General features: G+C 32.4%; 1 protein-coding gene across 1 annotated transcript in view; it reads left to right on the top strand.

Annotated features, from left to right (window-relative positions):
- The window catches only part of LOC143387780 (A-kinase anchor protein 9-like), a 54,309-nt gene that overhangs the window by 22,264 nt on the left and 6,610 nt on the right, over window positions 1-25,435 (top strand). Inside the window, 6 exon segments of the mRNA XM_077108268.1 lie at window positions 2,762-3,631; window positions 3,633-5,123; window positions 12,729-12,939; window positions 14,635-14,699; window positions 14,701-14,810; window positions 25,150-25,249. Of these exon segments, the coding sequence (XP_076964383.1) occupies window positions 2,762-3,631; window positions 3,633-5,123; window positions 12,729-12,939; window positions 14,635-14,699; window positions 14,701-14,810; window positions 25,150-25,249 (2,847 nt within the window).

Below are 25,435 nucleotides of genomic sequence, written 5' to 3'. Positions count from 1 at the left end.
GACCCAGGCTGAAATGTTGAAAATGTATAGGGAGCAAAAAGTAATTTACTTAGAAAGCAATAGGCTTTGGAAGTGTCTTTCTGGAGGGTAAGAGTAGAAAGACAATCGAGGCCTAAGTTGAAAGTGCCCGGATCTAGGATTTTATTATTTCTTATTGTCACTAGGCAGTATAATTTCAGATAATCTAAAATTTATGTAATTCATTTTAGTAATGAAAATAAACTGTTTATTTGAATGTTAGCAATAATACTTTTATTGTTCTTCTTATTATATTTTAATTTCTCAGTTTTCAAAAAATTTAATCCCTTTGAGAAGTAGTTCTGTCAGAGCAGCTGAAGTAACTATATTGATAGTCAAAGGCTCATTATCCTAATCCTCTAAACCTTCTGTGTTATAGTGGTCACAAACAGGAAGTATATTATTCCCCACTCTTTCAGGTGTAGTTCTAAAAATAGAGGTTTCCTTGACTGAAGGGCTCTCAGTTTTGTAACATAGAACAAGTGATTTAAAACCATGTAATTTGAAAAAAGCTAAACAAAGAAAACTGTGAATTTGTGGTGTTTAATAGTTGAATGAAGAATTATGGTTATCATATTAGGTGTTGGACAGTATTGAATTAAGTTATTTTCTTTTATGAGGAGTGTTCCTTTGATCTTATAGAAAATCAGGAAATAAAATTATAACAGATTTTTATATCAATGTTAACATTTTTCAAAACTAGTTATTATTTAACAGTTTAGCTAAAATTGACCATCATGAACTGATTTTACTTTTTTAAAATTTTTTTTTAGTTGTAGATGGACAAGATATCTTTATGTATTCATTTATTTTTATGTGGTGCTGAGAATTGAACCCAGTGCCTCTTGTGTGTGAGGCAAACACTCTACCTCTGAGACCCAGCCTCAGTCCTGATTTTACATTTTATATAGGTTCCAAATGATTTATAAATTTCTTTCTAGTATATGAATATATTTGTATAAAGCTCAGTAAAAATAAAATACCTTAATTATTTTATTTTAACCTCAAACACATTCTGGGAGATAGAGGAAATTTATCTTTATTGTACAGATAGAAATACCAGGATTAATAGATTACACTAATTTACTAATGTTGCATTCTAGTGTAGAAATTAAGAAGGCTCAGCACTTGGTAATAACATATGATGTAATTGGAAAAGGAATATATGACACTAAGACAACAGCTCATAGTCTCACTCAAGAGGCTGCACAAGATAACCTTGTTTTATGTAGTGCAAAATTTGGCCTTTATTTGTTAGGCTCAGAAGTCATATTATTTTTTTCTTGAGCTATATCAGAGGTGAATTAGTTCAAGAGGTTAATGTTTAAGTCTAAATATAAGACTGTGAATTTAAAATGAGAAATAATTATCACAAACTTCAGATTTTAAGCTCATTGGATTTTATATTCTTTCTATGGACAGATGAATTTTAAAAGCCAGGTAATAATCTAAAAAGTTGTTTATTAAGTATTAGATGAAAGGGTGTTGGAGGAATCAGATGTTCAGTGGCATGAGGTTGAAATAACCTGTTACATCCATCTCAGAATAGTAATGTTCATGTCTGTAGACTAAACTTCTTAAATGCTCCTTGCTGTAACTCCCAACATTGTTTTCTGCATTCAGTATGGTTTTTCGAGAGGGATCAGACTTCTCAAAGGTTGACGGTGCGTTGGTCTTCTTCCAAGAACTATACTCAATTGATCAATGCCTACATTTTCTTAGTACATTCATTCAAGGCGCCTAGAAGTCCTGTTTGGCAAGGACTCATGTCTCCTTAAGATAACTTTACTTCCTTACCTATATTTTCATCAGTTATATGTATTTCACTTATTTCCTTGGCTTTGGGACTACAGCTCTTAACTGTTTAATGAATATGCATTAATATGTCTTGTCTTAGCCTAATCTTCAGTTCCAAAATTGAGTCCCGAGATAGGAACTGGGGAAAATTATCTGATGGTCTTTTATCTTTCTGTTTGAACTGTGGGTCTAAGCCCAAGTTGGTATGCTGTAAATATACAGTAGTGGTCTTAGATGTCACTTGATGTTCAGTCACTTAAGCATTGCATATCCCTAAATTTCTGATTCACTTAAAACCCCAGGAATGAAGTTAAGGAAGACTTAAAGGAATCCACTTTAGTTCTTGTTGTTGTTCTCATTTTATAGCACTTGTCCATGAAATACCTTCAAATCACTAGAATCCAGGGGAGGACCGGTATTTATTTATTTTTTGTTTCTTCTGAGAATCCAGGGGAGGACCGGTTTTTATATTTTTGTGTCTTCTGAGAGTGTCTAGATAGTATGTAGTACTATAACTAGCCATCAGAAATACTTATATTTAGAATATTGACCAGTTAATAAGAAAAATAAAAATGTGATAGTTTATATAGATATTTTAGTCAGACTGGTTTTTGTTTTGTTTTGCTTTTTTTGGTAGTGCTAGAGATCAAACCCAAGGCCTCACACATGCTAGGCAAATTAGATTGCATTTTTAAATTTAAATATTTAATCACAGCACAATGTAAGAGAAATTTCTTCCCAAGAAGGGTAAAACTGTTATATTTTTTGCTCATGTGTACTGTCAGGTAGATAAGTCCTAGGTCTCCTTGTACTGGGAAAAATGGGGGTGGGGGGGAAGGCCCAACAGTTGCTTTTTATAGAATTTTATAAAAAGGAGACACCCATAAGAAGTTGCCAGAACCTAAAAATGTCATTCTTATATTTTCATTTTCTTTTCTTTCTAAAGGAACAAGATGAAGTAGAAAAGTCAAATAAAAAAGAATTACAAGAAAAGGAGGCAATCATCCAGGCATTAAATATAAGAATAATAGAAGAAGAAAAAAAGAATCTTGAGCTAAAGGATCAAGTCACAGCCACTGAAAAATTAATGAGAGAATTACAAGAACAAATTGCAAGTATGAAATTAGAGCTGGCTAATTCTAAGCAAAAACAAAGACAATATTCTGAAGAAATAAAACAATTAATGGGTACAGTTGAAGACCTTCAGAAAAGACATCATTACACAGATAGCCAGTTTGAATCTGATGTGGTACAGAGAATGGTGGAACAAGAAATGCAGAAAAGATTAGAACAACTCCGAGCAGAGATGGATGAAATGTATGGGCAACAGATAGTACAGATGAAACAAGAGTTAATAAAGCAACACATGTCACAGATAGAGGAACTTAAAGCACAACATAAGGAAGAAATTGAGAGTGTTTTAAAATCACATTTAAATATTACAATTAATGAAGATCAAATAAAGTTAATGAACGTGGCAATAAATGAACTGAATGTGAAATTACAAGATACTAATGCGCAAAAGGAAAAACTCCAAGAGGAACTAGGAATAGTTTCAGGAGAAAAATCTACTCTGCAGAGACAACTTGATGACCTTTTTGAAGAATTGAACTTTTTTAGGGACCAAATTCAGAGAGCTAGAATGATAATAGCTGAACAAGAAAGTCAACTGAATGAAGCACGTAAGTCCCTTAGTACAGTGGAAGCTTTAAAAGCTGAGATTGTTCTGGCATCTGAATCTAGGAAAGAACTAGAATTAAAACATGAAGCAAAAGTTACAAATTACAAGATAAAACTTGAAATGTTGGAAAAAGAAAAAAAATGCTGTATTAGACAGAATGGCTGAATCACAAGAAGCTGAATTAGAGAGGCTGAGAACACAGCTCCTATTTAGTCATGAAGAAGAACTTTCGAAACTTAAAGATGATTTAGAAGTTGAACATCAAATAAATATTGAAAAACTTGAAGATAGCTTAGGCATTCACTATAAACAGCAGATAGATGGCTTACAAAATTTAATGAGTCAAAAGATGGAAACAATGCAATTTGAAAAAGACAATTTGATTACTAAGCAGAATCAGTTGGTTTTGGAAATTTCAAAACTACAAGATTTACAGAAGTCCATCATGGATTCAAAATCAGAAGAAATGACCCTTCAGATGCATGAACTCCAAGAGGAAATCGAAATATTAAGACAAGAAAAAAAAGAAAAAGGTACGCTTGAACTAGAAGTTCAGGAATTACAACTTAAAATTGAATTATTGGAGAAACAAATAAAGGAAAAAGAGGATGACCTTAAAGAAAAGTTTTCACAACTTGAAGCAGAAAATAACATTCTTAAAAATGAGAAAAAAGCTTTTGAGGACATGTTGAAAATTTATGTTCCTGCTGAACAAGAAGAAAAATTGATTTTCATTGACTCCAGCAAGTCCATATCCAAAGATTGCAGCTGGCAAAAAGAAATGGAAATGCTTACAAAAGAGAATGAGGCCCTCAAGCAACAGTGTATTCAGCTAAATGAAGAAATTGAAAAGCAAAGAAGTACATTTTCATTTGCTGAAAAAAATTTTGAAGTTAATTATCAAAAGTTACAGGAGGAGTATACTTGCCTTCTCAAGGTAAAAGATGATTTAGAAGACAGTAAAAACAAACAAGAATTAGAGTATAAAAGTAAACTTAAAGCACTTAATGAAGAGCTTCATTTACAAAGAATAAATCCAATTACAATCAAAGTGAAAAGTGTCATGCTTGATACTGACAAAGCTTTTGTCACAGAGGCATTAGAATTCTTTGAAGTTGTTGAGAAAGATACAACAGAACTTATGGAAAATCTTGAGGTAACCAATCGAGAAAAGCTAGAATTGTCAGAGAAACTGTCTGATCTCTCTGAACAATTAAAACAGAAACATGGTGAGGTTAATTTTCTCAGTGAAGAAGTCAAATCTTTAAAGCAAGAAAAAGAGAAAATTCTATTGAAATGTCAAGAGCTAGAACTCCTAATTAACCATCATAGAGCAGAAAATATAAACATGTGTGATGTTCATTTAAGTTCTTTACAAGATGGAATAGTAACTACTATAAACAAGGATTCTCAAGGATCATTATCTAATGTAGGTGAAGATTTTGGAGAAGAATCAAAAACAGTAGTGGAAGAGAAAATTTCTTTTGAAAATGTGGCTATTAGAAGAGAAAGCAAGCAAGAACAGTTATTTTCACCATCAGTAACAAATGAGTCCCCACCTGGGACAGATCAATCAAGTGAAAATGATAAACTCCATCAGGAACTTTATGTACTTAAATCAGAACAGGTATGTTTACTTATTTACATATGGTATAGCACAGTGAAAATGTACATTTCATGCTAAAAAGAGTTTTCACCTTATTAAAACAAAATTTATAAAAGAAAATGAAAGTGAATCATGTAATTCTCATTTGGATCTATCATTTATCATTTAATTCTCTTATTTTTTTCTTAAACTGTTTTTCTTTTAGCTAATCTATTATGTATTCTGCTCAGAAAATAAAGCAATATTTTCTTTATAAAGACAATAGTTTAAATAATATTGTTTAGAATCTCAACTTTACAAAAGTTATTGATTTTATAACTTAGTATTTTGTTGCAATTTCAAAGACTTTTAGAGTTTTTATTTCATACTGGTCTTTTTCAATGTTCCACAATTGTAAACAAACTCTTGAATTTTTTAGTACCTTATGCAGTTGTTCAATAGTTATAAATTCTTTTTCCTTTGTGCAAGAAAAACACTTAAGCCCTAGAGTTTTTTGAGTCTTATACCTGAGGAGGAAAAAAATAGTATTAATTCTCTGGACAGCTAAAGAAGTAAAACACATAAAATAATAGGTTATTTCCTTTTATGTCAGCTATTCATATTAGAAATAATAGAAAAGTCTGATGTGTATCTTCAGTATGATAATGCTAAATAAACTTTTTATAATTAAAAACATCTTTTAGCTGTAGATGGACATTTTACCTTTATTTTATTTATTTATAATATGGTGCTGAGGAGTTAACCCAGTGCTTCACACATGCTAGTCAAGCTCTCTACCACTGAGCCACAACTGTAGCCTGCTAAATAAACTTATGTGTTTCTAAAACTTAGGTAACAAATATCTTTTGCAGATATAAGAGTTTAGTGTTGAAAGAGAGAAGAAGTTAAGGAGTATATATTTCAGTGAGGAAGACAGGTAATAAATGAGAAAATAAGACAGAAATATTGTTAACAGTCTATGAAGAAATAAAACATGGTATTGTGATAAAATAAAACAGGGAAGCTCACAAAAGAAATTGAGAATGATGGGTGGAGGTGGGTGGTGGTCTGGAGCTTGGAGGAATTAACACTTGAACTGAGATTCGAATGAGAGGGAAGAGGCTGCATTATGGAAATTAGAGCAGTTGTACCATGAGTAAATTTGAGGAACCGAATTAAAGGCCTATGTAGTTGAGTTTGAGAAGAGTTTGAAGAAGGAAGAAACTCAATCATAGGGAGCCTTATAGACTTTGTAAGTTTAGATTTTTATCCCTAAGTACAATAGGAAGTAATCGGAAAGTTTTCAGTTTTTATTTCTAATGACATGTTCATGTTGATGATCTTTTCAAATGTGGTCATACTTTACGTTTTTAATAACTTGAATAGACCCAAGAAATTCAAATTGCTTAACTACTATTGCTATGTTAAATATTGCAAATTGTTTTTAAAACTATAAATGGTGGTAATTACTCCTAAAAAATGTCAGACATAATTTAAATTTTATTAAAAAGCATTATTCGAAGAAGACCTGAATTTGAAGCACATTTGTCAAATTGGTGAAATTTTCTTAATAGGAATTTTGTTTCTGTATTGAAGATACTTGCAATGGTATTTAGATACTCTCTCCTTTAAATTAACTAAACAAAGTGAAGAAAAGCAAGTCTGTAAATTGCTCCCATTTATCATTACTAAAATAAACCCCATCATTGATACAGAGGGGGGAGTAAGGTATGTATGCAGGTGGAGGGAAGCTCACAGAAGAAATTGAGTGGTGACTTACATAGTGATACTGTTTACTTGTCTGAAATACTGCAGAGGCAACAAAATACTCCTACTCTCAGTATTAAACTTAGTAATTAGAGCAGATATATCTCACTGAAACCAAAATAAATGTGGCTGTTAAGAATTTTTAACTGGCCAGCTGCAGTGGCAAATGCCTATAATCCCAGCTGAGGGAGGCTGAGGCAGGATGCTAGTGAGTTCAAAGCCATCCTCAGCAACAGTGCGGCAGTAAGCAACTCAGTGAGACCCTCTCTCTAAATAAAATACAAAATAAGGATGAGATGTGGTTCAGTGGTCGAGTGCCCTGAGTTCAATCCCCAGTACCAAAAAAGAAAAAAGAAAAAGAAAAAAATAATTTTTAAACTGAAAAGAAAGAAATGAATAGTTTTGGAGTATAATTCCAGATTATCAAAGAGTCTTTTCAACATTGGGGTGCAAGGAATAAGGAGTGGCAGGAACATCATAGATATTGGCTAGTTATTGATGCTGAGAGAAGCCATAAATTCAAGTGTGTGTGTTTAAAATTGGAGGTAATTATTGGTATTGGAAGAGATACTGAGCTTAGAAACATCTACTGGAGCTTAGAAACCTCAAGAGAAACCATAATATCAGTTCTGTGAGTGAAGAGACACTACTATATAGGCTATATAGACAGCTACTATATCCCTAGTACCTAGAATAATGTTTTGCACATGATCAGCAGTTAATAATGTTTTACGAATGGATGAATGAGGGGTGAATAGGGGAAATAAACAAAGCCGCTTTATCAAGAATCAGCTGTGAATCAGGATAGGCCTTCATGTTAGAATGAAAATCAGAATAGCTTTTGTCACTTGCTATTTAGTATTGTTCTATAAGCCCTAACCATTCCAAAGATAAAAAGATACATGGCATAAATAGAAGTAGATAATTCACAGGTGTAATTAAGAAATTGAGAAAAATAATCTAAGCAAATAAACCAAAAAACCTAATGTAAAATAAATGTCAAAATTAGCCAAAAATATGTAAGACCAATATAAATAAAATTAGAATACTTTAATGAAAAATATTTGAATAAAGGAAAAGTCTCATTTCTGAGTGGGCAATTTTTTATATTATAGAATGTCAGTTATCTCTAGATTTATCCAACTTAAAAAGTTACAGAAATTTGACTTAATTGGTTTATAGTTCATCTGGAAGAGTAAATGCACAAGGAGAGACATGAATATTTTTTTTTAAAAAGTAGAACGTATGTAACATGATATGTATAAAATAATTTTTAGGTTTAAATATTATCAATTTAATAAATGAGATATTGAACTGAGTTAAGTATTCAACAGCATAGAAAAGTGTCAAGAATATCTACATTCAAAGGAAGTAGAAGGAAGGAAATAAAGAGCAAAAATAAGAGAACTTGTAATAAACAAGTGGGAAAATTTTTCAAGAACTTTGGAGGTTTATTATTTGAAAAGATTATTTACAGGTATTAGATCTCCGAAAATATGACCAAGGGGGGAAAAACACATAAGCAAAATCAAGAATGAAATAAGGACATAAGTACAGGTACCACAAGAAATTTTAAAAGTCATAAATAATGCTACAAATAATCTCTGCCAATAGATTTGAAAATATAAGCAAACTCTAGATGGTGTTCTGGAAGAATATAAACTACCAGAACTAATGCAAATAGAAATGAATAAGTTCAAATAACCATTTAATAGAAATGAATAAGTCAGTAATCATTAAAGAGTTGAAGTAGTGGTCAGAAGTTTTCCCTTTTGCCTCATCTCAAACCAAAATGCTAGACTTAAGACCGTTTTACAAGTAATTCTTATTAACTCTCCAAGAACAAAAGTGTAATTGTTCACTAAAGTAGGATTAAAGAGAGAATGGAAAAAGAAAGGAAAGAAGAAAAACTGAAGAAAGAAAAACCACCCAGTTCACCTTAGAAGGCCAATATTAATATGAAGTCCTGATAGGAATTGTAAAGAAAATAAAATTGTAGAGTAATCTAACTTGTAAGTGTAGTTGCAGAAATTCCAAATAAAATATTAGCAAGTTATACCAAGAGTGGACAAATAGTTAAACATTTGAAAAAAAAATCTGTGACTGTAATCTCTACATTTTTATGTAGCAATACAAAATCCATGATTATTTTAGTGCATATCAGAAAAAAATACATAAAAAATTTGACAACCCATTTATAAGTTAAAAAAAAAGCTTTAGGAAATCAGGATTAGCAGGGAAATTTTCTAGTCATGATGCTGATTTTCATCAAAATGTTGACAGATTATATTTCTGATGGTGAAATTTAGAAGCATTTCCATTAGAATCAAGTATAGGACTAGGATACATACCCATTGTCAACATTACTATTGCAACATGGTTTTGTAGTTCTTAGTGAATGCTTCTCCAGTTCTTGTAATATGACAAGAATAGGAAATGAGAAAAAATATGAACAGATCAGGCAAAACTTTAAACCCAAGATAATAAGATGTTTTGAGTTTTTGTTAAGAAAATTATAAAATATTGAAGGACACAAAGACCTGACTGTGTGCTAATACATATCATATCCATAATGGAAAGATACAAAGAAAAATATCAGTTCTCTCCTAATTAATAATTCTAGTCAAAATTACAATAAGGTTTCTTAATGAATGTGGAATACTGATTCTAAAATTGACATAGAAGAGTAAATAGCCAAGAATACTCAAGACAATCTTAAAAAGTATGTATTTGTTATCAAAACTTATTACAAAATCATTATAAACAATATGGTTTAATGCCAGGATGGTTAAGTAGATCAGTAGAATATAATGAAAAGCCCAGAACAGATCTGTATCTTGTAAAAATTTAGCAAGAAGGCCCTACAAATCAATGAATCACTTAGTGAATCTCTACTACATTCCAGGCACTGTTCAAGTCATTCATAATTTAACAGTGAATAAAAATGGTCAAGGAAGAATAAAGTTTACTTTTTAGGGTTTAAATGAACATTAGAAAATACAGACAAATATTTCTGGTGGTCTTAAGTGCTATAAATAAAATTACAGTATGATAAGAAGAATAAGATCTCCCTAAGTGTAGGGCTTTTTTTGCATAGGGTAGGTCAAGGAAGACTACTTTGGTGAGATGATATTTGAGCAGAGACAGAGGAAATCAAAAAATAAACCAAAATAGCAGAAGAAGCTTAGAGTATTCAAAATTGTTTGGGAGGATAAAAAACAAAATTTTTTTGAGCACAATTGATTTTTGATACTAGAGGTTAGAAGTTAGGGAACTAGATCATTGTCGCTTTAGGGAAAAAAAATCAGGTTGGTTAAAAATGTACACATAAGAAGAAAATAGAATCTTAAGATAGGGAAAACTTTTAATAAAGACAAAGCATGGGAAAAGATTTAAAATTTTTATTCTATCTTTTAAAAACAATAATGTAAAACAGATTTGAGGACTGGGACTAGATATTTGCCATGAATGTAAGTTGCAAACAAAAGCTATCAAGAATATAGAAAGAAAAATTAATGTAACAAGAGGTCCAAAAACAAAATAATAATGGGCAAAAGATGTGAAAGACATGTGCCTGAATAGGAGATCAAAGTATCTAATAAACATGAAAATATTCTTTCAACCTTACTATTCAGTGTAAAAATAAAATAATATTTTATACCCATTTAGGTTGGTGAAGTTAGTCTGATATAAAGAATGGTGAGGATGTGAGTATATAAGTACTCAACCTTCTGGTAGCATTGTAAATTAGTACTATTATATAAAAATAATTTGATCAAATCTAGCACAGTTAAAAATGCACTATCTGTGACCTAGCAGTTATATTTCTAAGTAGTTCTCAAAGTGGGGTTCCTGACCAGAAGCACAGCATTACTTGGTAACGGGTTAGAATTCAAAGCTCTTTGACCTCTCCTGAATCAGAAACTGTGGGGATGGGGTTAGGTTCCTAAAGTAACCTGTTTTAATAAGCATTCCAAGTGATTCTGATGCATGTTACATTTGAGAACCACTAGTTAGAAAGAAATTAGCACATTTATCCAAAAATTAGGAATAAACCAATTTATCTCCTGAAAGGAAATGGACAAATTTTGGTATAGTCATAATACCACAGTTAAAATGAATTAACCTGTTGCCTACATGCTGTTTATTTTTTGTTTGTTTGTGGTACTGGACATTAAACCCCCCGTTACCTACATAAAATAATACCAGAGAATGAGAAAATAAATTTGTAAAATTAATATCATTTGTGTAAGTCCATAAAAAAACAAAATATACAGTGCATTGAGAATGCAAAATGTATTGTAATGAGAAGTGATAATGTAAGAATTGGACTGGATTTGTACCAAACTATGATTATTGTTGCCTGTGAGAAAGGAGTGATGAGAACATAGAAGTTTATGGGGAGTACAGGGAATGAAAAAAATAGAGAAAATGTTATAGTACTTGTTAATTTGGGTTTTGAGTTTATTGCTTGCATTTTTCCATATTTAAAATAGTATTTTAAATCCAGGCATGGTGGTGCATGCCTGTAATTCCAGCTATTTGGGAGGCTAAGGCAGAGGAGGGTTCTAAGACCAACCTTGGCAACTTGTTGAGACCTTGCCTCAAAGAGGGCTGGGGTTAGGATTGTGGGTCAGTGGCAGAGCGTTTGTCTCACATATGTGAAGCACTGGGTTCAATCCTCAGTACCACATAAAAATGAAAATATTGAAAAAAAGGGGCTGGAAATGTAGCTCACAGGTAGAGAGCACCCCTGGGTTCAATTCCCAGTGCCATGAAAATAAAATATTATTCGAAAATAAAAAGAAAGATAAGGAAGAGCCAAAGCAACATGAGAGAAATTGGTATGAAAATTTGTTCTCCTGGTCTCCTTGGCTAACTACTCTTACACAGCTGTAGCCGATCCATTGCTGTTAGTCCTCTTAGGGTTTTTAATTGGACCCTGCATCTTTAACTGTTTATTTAATAAGATATATAAAACAAAAAATACATTCTGTAAAACTGATGGTCCTCCATACTCACTACAGTAGCTGTAAACCAATGATGATTAATTAATGATTTGATTAGTTCCATAAAACCAGTGGGGAAAGTTATAGGCCAGGCTATATAAGCAATGACCAAACAGACTTCATTTTACCCTGAGACTCCATATTACGTAAGAAGAGCTTCTCCCATAGGAAAGTCCCATCACTGTACCACATTACTAATTGCCTAGCATAGCCTACTTCCAATACAGAATAGCAATTCTTACACAATGTAAAATTGTTCTCTTTGGTTCCCACTTTCCTTGGGCAGTGTACCTTTCTGGGGAATAACTGATTAGATGTTAGTGGCCATTCTTTAATTTGTATTCAACTAGGGTCACTTTGATCCATTTCTCTTTTGATTATGATTATGAAAAAATCCCAGGAGAAATGAATGAGATGAAAATTTGATTAAGACATTGCATTGTTTCGCTAATGGCTTTATTCAGCTTCTACTACTTCTTGCTTGCTTGCTTGCTGGTTGCCAAGTGAATCTGGATGTGGTTTTCGCCTTTAAATATCCTAAAATGTTGAGGCTCTAGGCTGTTTCCTGCAGAGACAACTTGTTCCTGTAGGGAGCATTCCTGGACAGTCAGAATAAAGACTCTCCAATATGGACAAATCATAAGCTATACCAAATATCAGAATTTGCTCTAAAATTGAGGTAATGATACTACTCTCCTTGAAAAAAGAAGTATCTAAGTATAATTGAATGAAGAATGAAGAAAAAATGTCATTGGTTCTCTTATGAAGTTTTAAACTATAATTTATTTCTCCTCTTGTTTTAGTATATGCAAAAAGCAAATTATTTTATAGTAAATTATTTTAAATTTTTCTAATTTATATTCACTTTCAGAATGATTTAAGGCTACAGATGGAAGCTCAGTGCATATGCCTTTCACTGGTTTATTCAGCTCACGTGGATCAGGTTTGTGAATATATGGAAAATGAAAAAGATAAAGCTCTTTGCAATCTTAAAGAGGAGCTTATTTCTACTCAAGAGGAAAAGATCAAGGAACTTCAGAAAATATACCAGTTAGAACTACAGAATGTAAAAACACAAACAGGTAAATAGTTTCTGACTTATAATTACCATGAAGCATCACTTAGAGTCCACCATTTCATAATTCTGTCCTTAGAACTCACAGGGGAAGGTGACTTGTGTATCTAAGCCCTAGTCTTATTTGTTCATATAATCATTGGATATTCATTCAAGTGCTAGAGAAAACTAAAATTACCGAGGCATTTTCCCATAGGAAATTATAATCCATTGGGAAAGCATATATAAAATACACTGAAATTTTCTGAAATGTAAAGAATGGAGGGAGAAAAAAAGAGTTTTGTCTTTCCTGGGGAGATGAGTAGGATGAGGGTATGGATAGGAGTAACTGGGTTGGAAATTTGGGGAAGGCTATGGAGTCTTAAGCATTGAGCTCTATCTAAGATTGCATCCATTTGGGAGAACTGGGAGTTCAAGTTGTGTTAGCTAGATAAAACTGGAGAGATTGGAAGGAGCTTGATCAGGAAAGGTTTTATGTACTCTGATGAAACATGTTTATGTTTTATGCTATTGGTGATAAGACCTACAGCAGGATTTTAAATAGTGGGAGCAATAATAAGATTTTTATTTTAAGTTGATACCATTAGGATCAGTTGGAAGGGATGAAATTATTGATGGGAAGACCAGCCAGATTGAATTGAGTATGATAGAAAGTTAAATTCAACACTTAGAGTTAGGTTCTAGTTTGTCGTTAATGTTAGCAGAAATTAAGAATGATACCCAAGTTTCTAGCTTAAGAAACTAGAGTATGGTTCTAGTCATAGAAAGGAACCAATTTGTGAAAAAAAATAATAATTCAGTTTTAAATATATTGAGTTAAGAATAGAATACTTATTGACTTTGAAAAAATATATAGGAGTTAGTTGAAAATAGAAGTCTGAAACCTGGGAGAAAAATTTAATTATGAGGTAAAGATTTATAATCAGCATGAATGTCAAGGACAAGAATGAGTTATCAGGGGAAACTAGAGAGTGAGTTAAAAGACCAAGATGGCATAATAGGAAGTAACAATGTTAAGGGATCATACAATGAACCATAAACAATTAGTCACAGTTAATGTTTTTCTTTCATGATTATTTGGCCAGTTAACTAGACTTCTTGTGTTCAAGGTATCTCTAGGCCTTCACTTTTGCTTTTAGGAATGGAGTTTTATTATTGGAATTGCTTTGGTGAACAGAATAGAATTTCAAGCATATCAGATAATACCATGCTTTTTCACTTCAGGGGTTCTTTGAATATAGTAATATTTTAAGATTGTATTTTTTTTTTAATTGATATCTTCTTGAGGTAGTCTGTCCACTATTTCCCAAATTGCATGTTAACTAATGGCTCATTTAATTGGCAAAAAAGTTAGTTTAGTGATTAATTATCAGCATTTTTAAGAAATAAAAATAAAAGAGGAAAGTAAAAGGTGTTAACTACTCTCCTGTGGTCCCTTTTCAAAACTTCTTTTGTTTCATGTTTCTGAATTGTTTTAAAGATATAAAATTGTTGAATTTAGAAATACTATACCATAAGGATAGGAGAAATGATCTTGAATCACACTGTTTTCTTGTTTTCATCAGTCAGAATGAGTCAAATTAAAACCTGAGTTTCACTCAAAACATTTTTCAAAGAATAAATATTTTTATACATTGAAATAAAATGATTATTTCACTGAGAAGTTTGTATTGAAATGTGTATTGTCTTCTCTTCCTGTTATCTTCTCTGAAAGATACCAAAAAAATTAAACAACTTGAAGAACAAATTCAAGAATTAGAAAAACTTCATATGCTTTTTGCGCAAACAATTGAAAGAAACTGAAGAAAATCATACGGCAGAAATTTATTCTCTACAGGAGAAGCTTCAAGCCATTAGTGAGACCACGGTGGACCCAAGGTATCTATTTACTTAAAACTTCATTCAGCAGTATTTGTAGCTTAGTAACAATGATAGTATCATCTAGAATGATTATTTTAAGAATAAAATATAACTTTAACAAAGAGATAGGATGTAACATTTTTAAGAAATAAGAGCAGGAGATAATTTTGTATCTTTGAAATGTGTGAAATAAATGTTGGTATAAACCAAAGACATTTTATTATAGGAATTTTACTTATACTTTTATAAAGATGTTATTATTAATCTATTTTCTGAATTAAAATAGGTCAGGTAGTAGACATTTACTTGTTTATTCTATGCCTCGGCTTTGATATGTTGATGTGGTGAATACTTAAATAGTCTAAGTATGATCATTCCACTATGACTTGAATATATTCCATTTGATTGTCTAATGCTCAAATTCATCATGTCCCAAATAGAACCCTGATCTATGAAAAGAGAAGAAATGATCTTCAATTACCACTATGTATGTTTTCTTGGATCAGGATCTTCTAAAATTTGCTCCTTCTGTAGCCATCTTCATCCATCATGACTCCTTTCTGTCATAACTCTCTGCCATTCTATGAAAAAATCTTGGTTTTTTTTTTAACCTTCAAAGTACATCAAAACTGTGCCACTCCTTACCGCTCCACTGGTCCCTGCCATTGTTTTGTGTTTCACCTGGATTACTCAACTTCTGTTTACAGTCTATTCTCTATATAGTCAACAGAAGTGCCAGAACCTTTGCTTTTATAATTTCAGTTACATCATGTTACTCTAATCCTCTTCTGCTCTTTACAGTCTCACTAGTCCTGAGGACCATGACATCTTTGACTTTCATTTCCTACTGACTTTCTTATCACTTACTGTTCTCAAACCATATAATCCCATGGGGTTGGGGTTGGAGCGCAGCGGTAAAGCGCTTGCCTGGCTTGTGTGAGGTCCTGGGTTTGATTCTCAGCACCACATATAAATAAATAAAGTAAAGGTCCATTGACAACTAAAAACAATTTTAAAAGATTAAAAAAAAAACCTCATACATCCCCACTGTGATCCTCAAATATATCACATATCAGTACGCTTCTGCTTTAGGGATTCATTGGCTTTTTCTTCTACCTAGAATGATTATTCTCAAGGTATTTGTATGCCCACACCCTCATCTCCTTTGGATCTTTACTTAGATGTCATGTTCTTACATAAATTAAAATCGTCCCCAAAGAGTCTGTGTCTTACTTTTCTACTTCATTTTTTCTTAAAATTATTTGTTTTATATGTACGCATACATTATAATCATTGTGTGTGTGCATGTATATGTGTATATAAATAATGTATGTATGTAATTTATGTATCCAAATATATATAAATTTAGAGGAAGTATTGTTCCATTTTGTTTGGTTTCAATTAAGGAATTTAAGCCTTTTTAAAAAACATTTTTATTAGTTGTTATTTTATTTATTTATTTATTTATTTATTTACATGCAGTGCTAAGAATTGAACCCAGTGCCTCATACACACTAGGCAAGTACTTTACCACTGAGCCACAACCCCAGCCTAGGAATTTAAGCTTATCTTTGTCTATTTAAGTGACTGATGTATTCTAAATCCACGTGATTTCTAAATACTAATCTTACCTTATTGTTATAAGATTAGACATTTTAAGAAAACGTTGTTACAAAGTAGTGAATGCTTATATAACGATACAGAATTCAGACATACATACCAAAAGATATGTGGGTAGATAAAATTAAAATTAAACTGATTGTAAGTTAAAATTAAACTAACTGTAAGTTAAGAACCTTCCCTTTCCTGTTGCCACACATCATTTCCAATATAAGCAATCATTGTTACTTTTGATATGTATTCTTTCAGACATTTTCCTATTTATATAGACATATATGTTAAAACAGGCTTTTAATGCAAGTGAGAATATACAAGCTTTTTTAACTCAGTAATACATCTTAGATATATCTTTATATATATACATACATACATACATACATGCACACACATGTATTTTTATTTATATATATATATATTTGTTTATATACATTTATATATATATATAATTTTTTTTGTATCAGGGATTGAATACAGGGGCTCTTTTCCACCAAGCCACATCCTCACCCCTCTTCTTTTTTTTCAGAACTACTGTTTTTATTTAAAATAACTCATGTTCAGATCTACCACATACCAGTTGGGTAATGTTAGACAAATCAAATTTAATGAACTATTATTTCTATATATATATAGTTTCAATAACTAATTATTTTTTTTTAGTTCTAAAGATTTTTTTTCTTCTAACTAGTTATCTAAGACAGTAGGATGCAGTTTGACATATCATACATAAATGAAGTATAACTTCTCATTCTTTCTTGTGCATGATGTAGAATATGTGATGTAATCATATATGCACCTGGGATAATAATATCTGATTCATTCTACTATCCCCTCTTCCCTCATAACCCTCCCCTCCACTCATTGTGCTTTGTCTAATCCAAAATATGTTTATTCTTCCCTACCCCCCCAACCCATTGTGAATTAGTATCTGCATATCAGACAAAATATTCAGTCTTTGGTTCTTTGGGATTGGCTTATTTAGCTTAGCATGATATTCTCCAGGTCCATCCATTTGCCACCAAATGCCATAATTTCATTCTTCTTTAAGGCTGAGTAAAACTCCATTGGGAAGATATATATCACACTTTCTTTATCCATTCATCTGTTGAAGGACACCTGGGTTGGTTCTGTAGTTTAGCTATTGTGAATTTAGCTGCTATAAACATGATGTGGCTGCATCACTGTATTATGCTGATTTAAAGCCCTTTGAGTATAAACCTAGGAGTGGGATAACTGGGTCAAATGGTGGTTCCATTCCACGTTTTCTTAGGAATCTCCATGCTGCTTTCTATAGTAGTTGCATCAATTTGCAGTCCCACCAGCAATGTATGAGTGTACCTTTACCCCCACATGCTTGCCAACATTTATTGTTGCATATTTTTTCTTTTTCTTTTTTTGTGGTGCTTAGTATTGAACTAGGGCCTTGGTCATGTGAGGCAAGCAGTCTACCAAGTGAGCTATGTCCCTAGGCCTGTTGCTCATATTCTTGATAGTTGCCATTCTAACTGGAGTGAGATAGAATCTCATTGGAGTTTTGATTTGCATTTCTCTAATTGCTAGAGATGTTGAATGTATTTTCACATATTTGTTGATCGATTGTATGTCTTCTGTGAAGTGTCTGTTCAGTTCCTTAGCCCATTTATTGATTGGTTTGTTTTTCTGGTGTTTTTATTGTTTTTTAATTTTTTTTTAGTTGTTGATGAATCTTTATTTTTTAAATTTATTTATATGTGGTGCTGAGAATCAAACCCTATGTCCCTCACACATGCCATCAAGCACTCTACCACTGAGCCACAACCCCAGCCCCTGGTGTTAAGTTTCTTGAGTTTTTTATATATCCTGGGGATTAATGCTTTGAGGTGTATATGTGGTAAACGTTTTCTCCCATTCGGTAGGCACTCTTCATGTTATTGATTGTTTGATGTGAAGAACCATTTTAGTTTGAATCTTTATTGATTCTTGCTTATAGTTCTTGTGCTCTAGAAATCTTGTTAAGGAGGTCAGTTCCTAAGCTGAGATGGTAGATTTTGGACCTACTTTTTCTTCTGTTAAATGCATGGTCTCTGTTCTAGTGCCTAAATCCTTGGTCCACTTTGAATTGAGTTTTGTGCAAGATTAGAGATAGAGGTTTAATTTCATTTTGCTTCATGTGGATTTTCCGTTTTCCCAGCACCATTTGTTGAATAGGCTATCTTTTCTCCAGTGAGTATTTTTGTCACCTTTGTCTAGTATGAGATAACTGTATTTATATGGGTTTGTCTCTATGTCTTCTATTCTGTATCATTGGTCTATGTGTCTGTTTTGGTGCCAGTGTCTTCCCATTGTTTTTTGTTGTTGCTGTTATGGCTCTGTAGTATAATTTAATTTCTGGTATTATGATACCTCTTGCTTCACTTTTCTTCCTAAGGATTGCTTTGCCTATTCTGGGTCTCTTTTTTCCAAATGAATTTCATGATTGCTTTTTCTAGTTTTACAAAGAATGTCATTGGAATTTTAATAGGAATTGCATTAAATCTATATAATGCTTTTGGTAGTATGGCCATTTTGACAATGTTAATTTTGCCTATCCAAGAACATGGGAGATATTTCCATCTTCTAAGGTCTTCAATTTTTTTCTTTAGTTTTCTGTAGTTTTCACTGTAGAGGTCTTTCACCTCTTTTGTTAGATTGATTCCAAATATTCTATTTTATTTTTTGACGCTGTTGTGAATGGGGTAGTTTTCTTAATTTCTTTTTCAGTGGATTTATCACTGATATATAGGAATGCATTTGATGTATGGTTGTTAATTTTATATCCTGCTACTTTGCTGAATTTCATTCATTAATTCTAGAAGTTTTCTGGTGGATTTTTTAGGTCTTCTAAATATAGAATCATATTGTCGGCAAATAGTAATAATTTGAGTTCTTTTTCTATTCGTATCCCTTTAATTTCTTTCTTCTGTCTACTTGCTCTGGCTAGTTTCCAGGATTATAACGAATAAAAGTGGTAAAAAAAGGGTATTCTTGTCTTACTACAGTTCATAGATGGAATGCCTTCAGTTTTTCTCCATTTAGAATGATTTTGGTCTTGGGTTTAGCATGTATAGCTTTTTCAGTGTTGAGATTTGTTTCTACTATCCCTAGTTTTTCTAGTGTTTTAAACATTAAAGGGTGCTTTATTTTGTCAAATGCTTTTTGTGCTCCAATTGAAATGATCATATGATTCTTCTTGAAGTCTATTGATGTGATGAATTACATTTATTTATTTCTGTATGTTGAACCAACCTTGAATCCCACTTGAATATGATGCACTATTGTTTTAGTCAGCTTTTTTATTTCTGTTACTAAAAGATCTGACCAGAACAATTTTAAGAGAGGAAAAGGACTCATGGTGTTATTTGAGGACTCATGGTGTTTAGACGTCTTAGTCCATAGAAGGCCAGCTCCATCCCTTGGGCTTTGAGGTAAGGCAGAACATCTGGAAGAAGAGTGTGACAGAGGAAAGGAGTTCACATAGTGATCAGGAAACAGACAGTGACTTCACTCTCCAGATACAAAATATATACCCCATATAGAGACTCCACTCTCCAGATAAAAAAATGTGTACTCCATAGCCATCCCCCAAATTCCCATCTCCTCCAGCCATACCCTGCCACTTCATTTAATTCCTATCGGGGATTAATTCACTGATTAGGTTAGTCATTTCTCTTCTGAATCTTCTTGCATTGTCTTATGTGAACTTTTGGGGGATACTTCACAACCAAACCATAACAACTATATTTTTAATGTTTTTATATGTGAGTTGCCAGAATTGTATACAGAAGTTTTGCATCTATGTTCATTAGGGATATTGGTCTGAAGTTATCTTTCCTTGATGTGTCTTTGTCTGATTTTGATATCAGGTGATACTAGCTTCATAGAATGAGTTTGGAAGAGTTCCCTCCTTTTCTGTTTCATGAAATAGTTTGAGGCTTATTGGTATTAATTCATCAAAGGTCTTGTAGTACTGGGTAAGAATCTGTTTCATCCTGGGCGTTACTTAAATGGTTGGCTTTTGATGACTTCTTCTATTTTATTGCTTGAAATTGATCTGTTTAAATTGTGTATGTCCTCCTAATTCCATTTGGGTAGCTCATTTGTCTCTAGAAATTTGTTGATGTCTTTAAATTTTTCATTTTTATTGGAGTATAAATTTTCAAAATAGCTTCTGATTCTCTACTGTATTTCAACAGTATCTGTTGTAATATTTTTTGTGATTATGAATTTTAGTGATTTGAGTTTTCTGTCTTCATTAGCACGATTGAGTTTATCAATTTTATTTATTTTTTCAAAGACACAACTTTTTGTTTTGTTAATTTTTTAATTGTTCCGATTATTTCAATTTCATTTATTTCAGCTCTGATTTTAATTATTCTGTCTTCTACTGCTTTTGGTGTTGATTTGTTTTTATGTTTCTAGGGCTTTGAGATCTTATGTTAGGTCATTTACTCATTGACTTTCCATTCTTTTAATGAATTTAGCTTAATAGTGTCCCAGAGATTTTGACAAGTTGTATCAGTTCTCATTTATCTCTGGTAAGTATTTTAAAAATTTCATCCCTGACTTCTTTTCATATCCATTGGTTAGTCAATAGCATATTATTTAGTTTCTAGGTGTTGGAGTTTTTATTTTTTATTGTATCAATGATTTCTAATTTCATTCCATTATGATCTGATAGAATGCAGGGTATAATCTCTTTTGTTATTTCATAATTGTTGCTTTGTGGCATATTTTAGAGAAGAGTCTGTGTGCTGCTGAGAAGAACATGTATTCGTTGATGGATATAATACTCTTTATATGTCTGTTAAGTATAAATTATTGACTATATTATTAAGTTCTATAGTTTTTTTGTTTAGTTTTTGTTTGATGATCTATCCAGTAGTGCGAAAGGTTTGTTAAAGTCACTCAGTATTATTGTATTATGGTCTATTTAATTCTTGAAATTGAATTATGTTTGATATATGTAGATGCTCCATTGTTTGGGGCATAAATATTTAACGTATTATGTCTTGTTGATGTATAATTCCCTTAAGCAGTATGAAATGTCTTCTTTGTCCCTTCTGATTAACTTTTGGCTTGAAGTACACTTTATCTGACATGGGGATAGAAACCCCTGTTTGTTTACTCAGTCCATGTGAATGATATGTTTTTTCCCGTCCTTTCATTTTCACTCTGTGGATGTCTTTGCTTATGAGGTGAGTCTCTTGGAGACAATAGATTTTTGGGTTTTGTTTTTTTAATCCAATCTGCCAATCTATGTCTTTTGGGTTTATTAGTTTAGACCATTAACATTATTTTTGAGATATGATTTGTGTTCCCAGTCATTTTAGGTTATATCTACTTTTTACTTTGAATTAATTTCTCCTTTGATTGATTATTCCTTTTGTATGGCTCCTCCCTTTGTTGATTTTGACTTTTTTTTCCATCTTCATGGAATATTTTGTTGATAATGTTTTATAGCACAGATTTTCTAGTTATGAATTCTTTTAACTTTTCTTTATTATGGAAGGTTTTTATTTCATCTTTAAATCTGAAGTTTTATTTTGTTAGATATAAAATTCTTGGTTGGCATCCATCTTCTTCAGAACTAGGTATATATTATTCCAGGACCTCCTGGCTTTGAGGGTCTGGGTTGAAAAATCACGTGAGATCCTAATTAGTTTCCCTCTATATATAATCTGATATTTTTTCTCTCATAGCCTTTAAAATTCAATCCTTATTTTCTATATTTGACCTTTTTTTATGATGTGTCTTGATGTGAGTCTGTTGTGATCTTGTACATTTGAGGTCCTCTTGTATTTGATTTTCCATTTCATTCTTCAGATTTTGGAAATTTTTTCATATTATTTCATTGAAAAACTGGGCATTCCTTTGGTTTATATCTCTATGCCTTCACCTATTCTGATAAATCTTAATTTGGTCTTTTCTTGTTATTTCATCATTCTTGGAAGTTCTGTTCATGGTTTCTTACAATCTTCCCTGTGTAGTCAACTTTATTTTCAAAATTATATATTTTGTCTTCATTGCCTGAGGTTCTATCTTCCAAATGGTCTAGTCTATTGATAATAATTTCCATTGAATTTTTAATTGGTTTATTGATTGTTTTATTTTGAGGATTTCTGGGGTTGTTGTTGTTGTTGTTGTCATTTTCTGAGAATCTCTGCCTCTGCAATGATATTTCACCTCCTCAAATTTATCTCTGATTTTATTCCCTATATCATTCTTTATGTACCAGGTCAGTCTAATATGTACTTTCTAAATTCCTTTTCTACATTTCTTTTACTGTGTTGTCTATGGGTTTAATTATTGGATCATCTTGGTTTGTTTGGGCCACTTTGTTCCATTGTTTTCTCATGTTGTTCTTATGTCTGTCCTTCTAGCAGTGTGGATTTCAAGCAGTACAGTGTCTACCCTGTAGATTCATAGTGTCCCTGAAGATTTCTAGTACCTCGCCTTTAAAGAAGACACAAATAATAACTGCACCCAATACAAACAATATACAGCCTTAAACCAAATAGCTCCTATTAAGGCATCCACAGTTTTGTTCCATTAAACTGAAATGATGTGTTCAATTATTGTCTACAATATAAACAGTAAGTTTGCAAAAAAGTTTACAGTTTCCATTGGTGGACAAAGAGAGAACAAAAGTCATGTAGGGTGTGATGTTTATGAGGAAGGATCAGAAAAGATAGAAGTTAAAAAATTATAGGAAGAATGAAGGGAGGACTTAATAGAGGTTGGGTGTTAGCAAGAGAAAAGTGAGAAAGAGAATACAAGGAAACAGATAAATGAGAGGGGAATATATATATATATATATATATATATATATATATATATATATATATATTTTTTTTTTTTTTTTTCAAAGAAAATAGTAAACAACAAAACTGTAATAATGTACTATTCAGATATCCCAGTCCTCAATAAAATGATCCATGAAAAATACTTGGTTTAAAAAATGGTAGACATGTGAGAGAAGAAAAAAAAGGAATCTGGATGAAAAATTGAACACTTTTTTCCATTGCAGTTCAAGTTTCTCAGCTTCTCTTCTGAGCAGTTAGGTATGTTGTCTGGAATTTGATGCTAGCTCTACCCTCAGGGTAGTTAGGGTTGCTAGGGTGAGAGTGTTAGTCCTGGAAGCGGAACTACTAGAGCCAAGGTGTAGGCTTAGCTACGTTCCAATCTCTTCACTGCGTGCCTATTGGTCTGAAGATTTTAAGTCATCACACCTCCAAGGATCAGCAATTGTCTGTCCACATTGGAAGACCATACCTCGGGAATCTCCTTTAGGTTCTACACATGTGATGTAGGAATCTGTTCTTAGCCCACTACTTTGCCTGCAGACCCCATGAACCCTGGTCGTCATTTGGTCTCCAAACTTGATCTCTTCCTTTGCCTGTCCTTTCAAATTCACAGTCAGGCACTTCTCTTCCAGCCAGTACTGCAAGCAGCTGATTGGATGGGGAGGGGAAAGCCAGGTGGGTTTCCTTGATCAGTATTCTCCTGTGTAAATGTCCCTCCATGCTTGATTTTCTCCTGGTCACTTTGGAACACTTTCTATCACACAGCATGGGTTTGCCTTGCACATTTTTGGGGCCAGACTTCGATCTGCCAATAATTGACTCACCTAGCTGCAGGCCCCCCAGCCACTGCTTCACAAGGGTTCTTTCTGCTTTCCTCCATGCATGCCGCCAAGAAAGCTGGTGGCTTCCCTCCTGTACACAGATGCTGTGCAGCACAGCTTACTGGGTTTTTTTTTTTTTGTTGTTGTTGTTGTTGTTTGTTTGTTGTTTTCTGAGCAGTATCTCTGAGCTCTTAAGCCCTCCATACCGCAAAACACCTCTATTTTCCTAGGAATAGGGGTTCCTTTATTGCTTTACTACATTCACATAGGGATTATTCTGGTTTGTACTTCCAGCTATTTTACAGCTCTGGAGCTGGGGATCTTTCCCCCTTATTTTATTATACAAGATCTCTTGAGTCCATGATCTGTTTTGAGTATCCAGTATTAAATTCCAGTTAAGTCCTTCCTAGTTCTGGACCATTCACCCATCTTGTTGAATAAAGTGACCTTTTTGCTTTTCTTGGTTCACTCCACAGATCTGTCAGGGACGCAAATACTTTATTCAGCCATCTTCCTGCATTTCCAACCCCCTTTTTTTTGAAAGAGAGTCTCATAAATTGCTAAGGCTCATCCTGAATTTTTGATCCTCCTGCCTCAACCTCCCAAATTTCTGTAGTTGCAAGCACACACCACTGTACCTGGCTCTTTTAATATATTTAATCCAATATAATCTATTCTATATTATTATATGTTTTGTGTCTGTGTAATTTAGATATCCATGTAATATGAATAATATGTATTATATATCTTAGGTATATAAGTAGGGTGTAGTATCAGTGTATATAGTATGTTATATTATGTACACTGTTTCTATATAAGCATATCTAAGATGTTACTTTTAAAAAACTTATTAAAAATGTTTTTTTACATAATAAACTTTTTATCATACATTTATACTGAAATTCATTAAATGACATAATATTCATTGTTACTTTTAAATGGAAAACTTAGTCAAAAATGTTTTAAGTTACAATACTTGTAACCCTGGGGAACTATCATTTTTGTCTCCCCACTGCCTCAGTACACGTTATGCATGGTAAAAACTTTTGATAAAACACACAACACTAATTTTTTTTATACTTTTTTATTTATATTTAGCTTCTCTGTTTATTCAGTGGTAATTAAAGAATCTGATGTACAGAAATCAGTAGTACATCCTGGAAGTTGTCTAAAAAAGAATATTGATCATGCAATAGAGGTATGTTATTTTTAATCTTCATTTTTAAACAGTTATGTACACTGATACTTTTTCTTACTATCAATTTTACGCCTTCAGTTTTGTAATTATGTAGTAAATATTTGGCTAAGATTAAGCATAAATCATGAGGATAATACCTTATGTAAAAGATCCAGAATGTCTATAGAAATATTTTTCATAGCATAG

Source organism: Callospermophilus lateralis, unplaced genomic scaffold (assembly GCF_048772815.1).
Source record: "Callospermophilus lateralis isolate mCalLat2 unplaced genomic scaffold, mCalLat2.hap1 Scaffold_314, whole genome shotgun sequence".
NCBI classification, from domain to species: domain Eukaryota; kingdom Metazoa; phylum Chordata; class Mammalia; order Rodentia; family Sciuridae; genus Callospermophilus; species Callospermophilus lateralis.
This window is presented reverse-complemented; position numbering and strand designations above follow the sequence as displayed.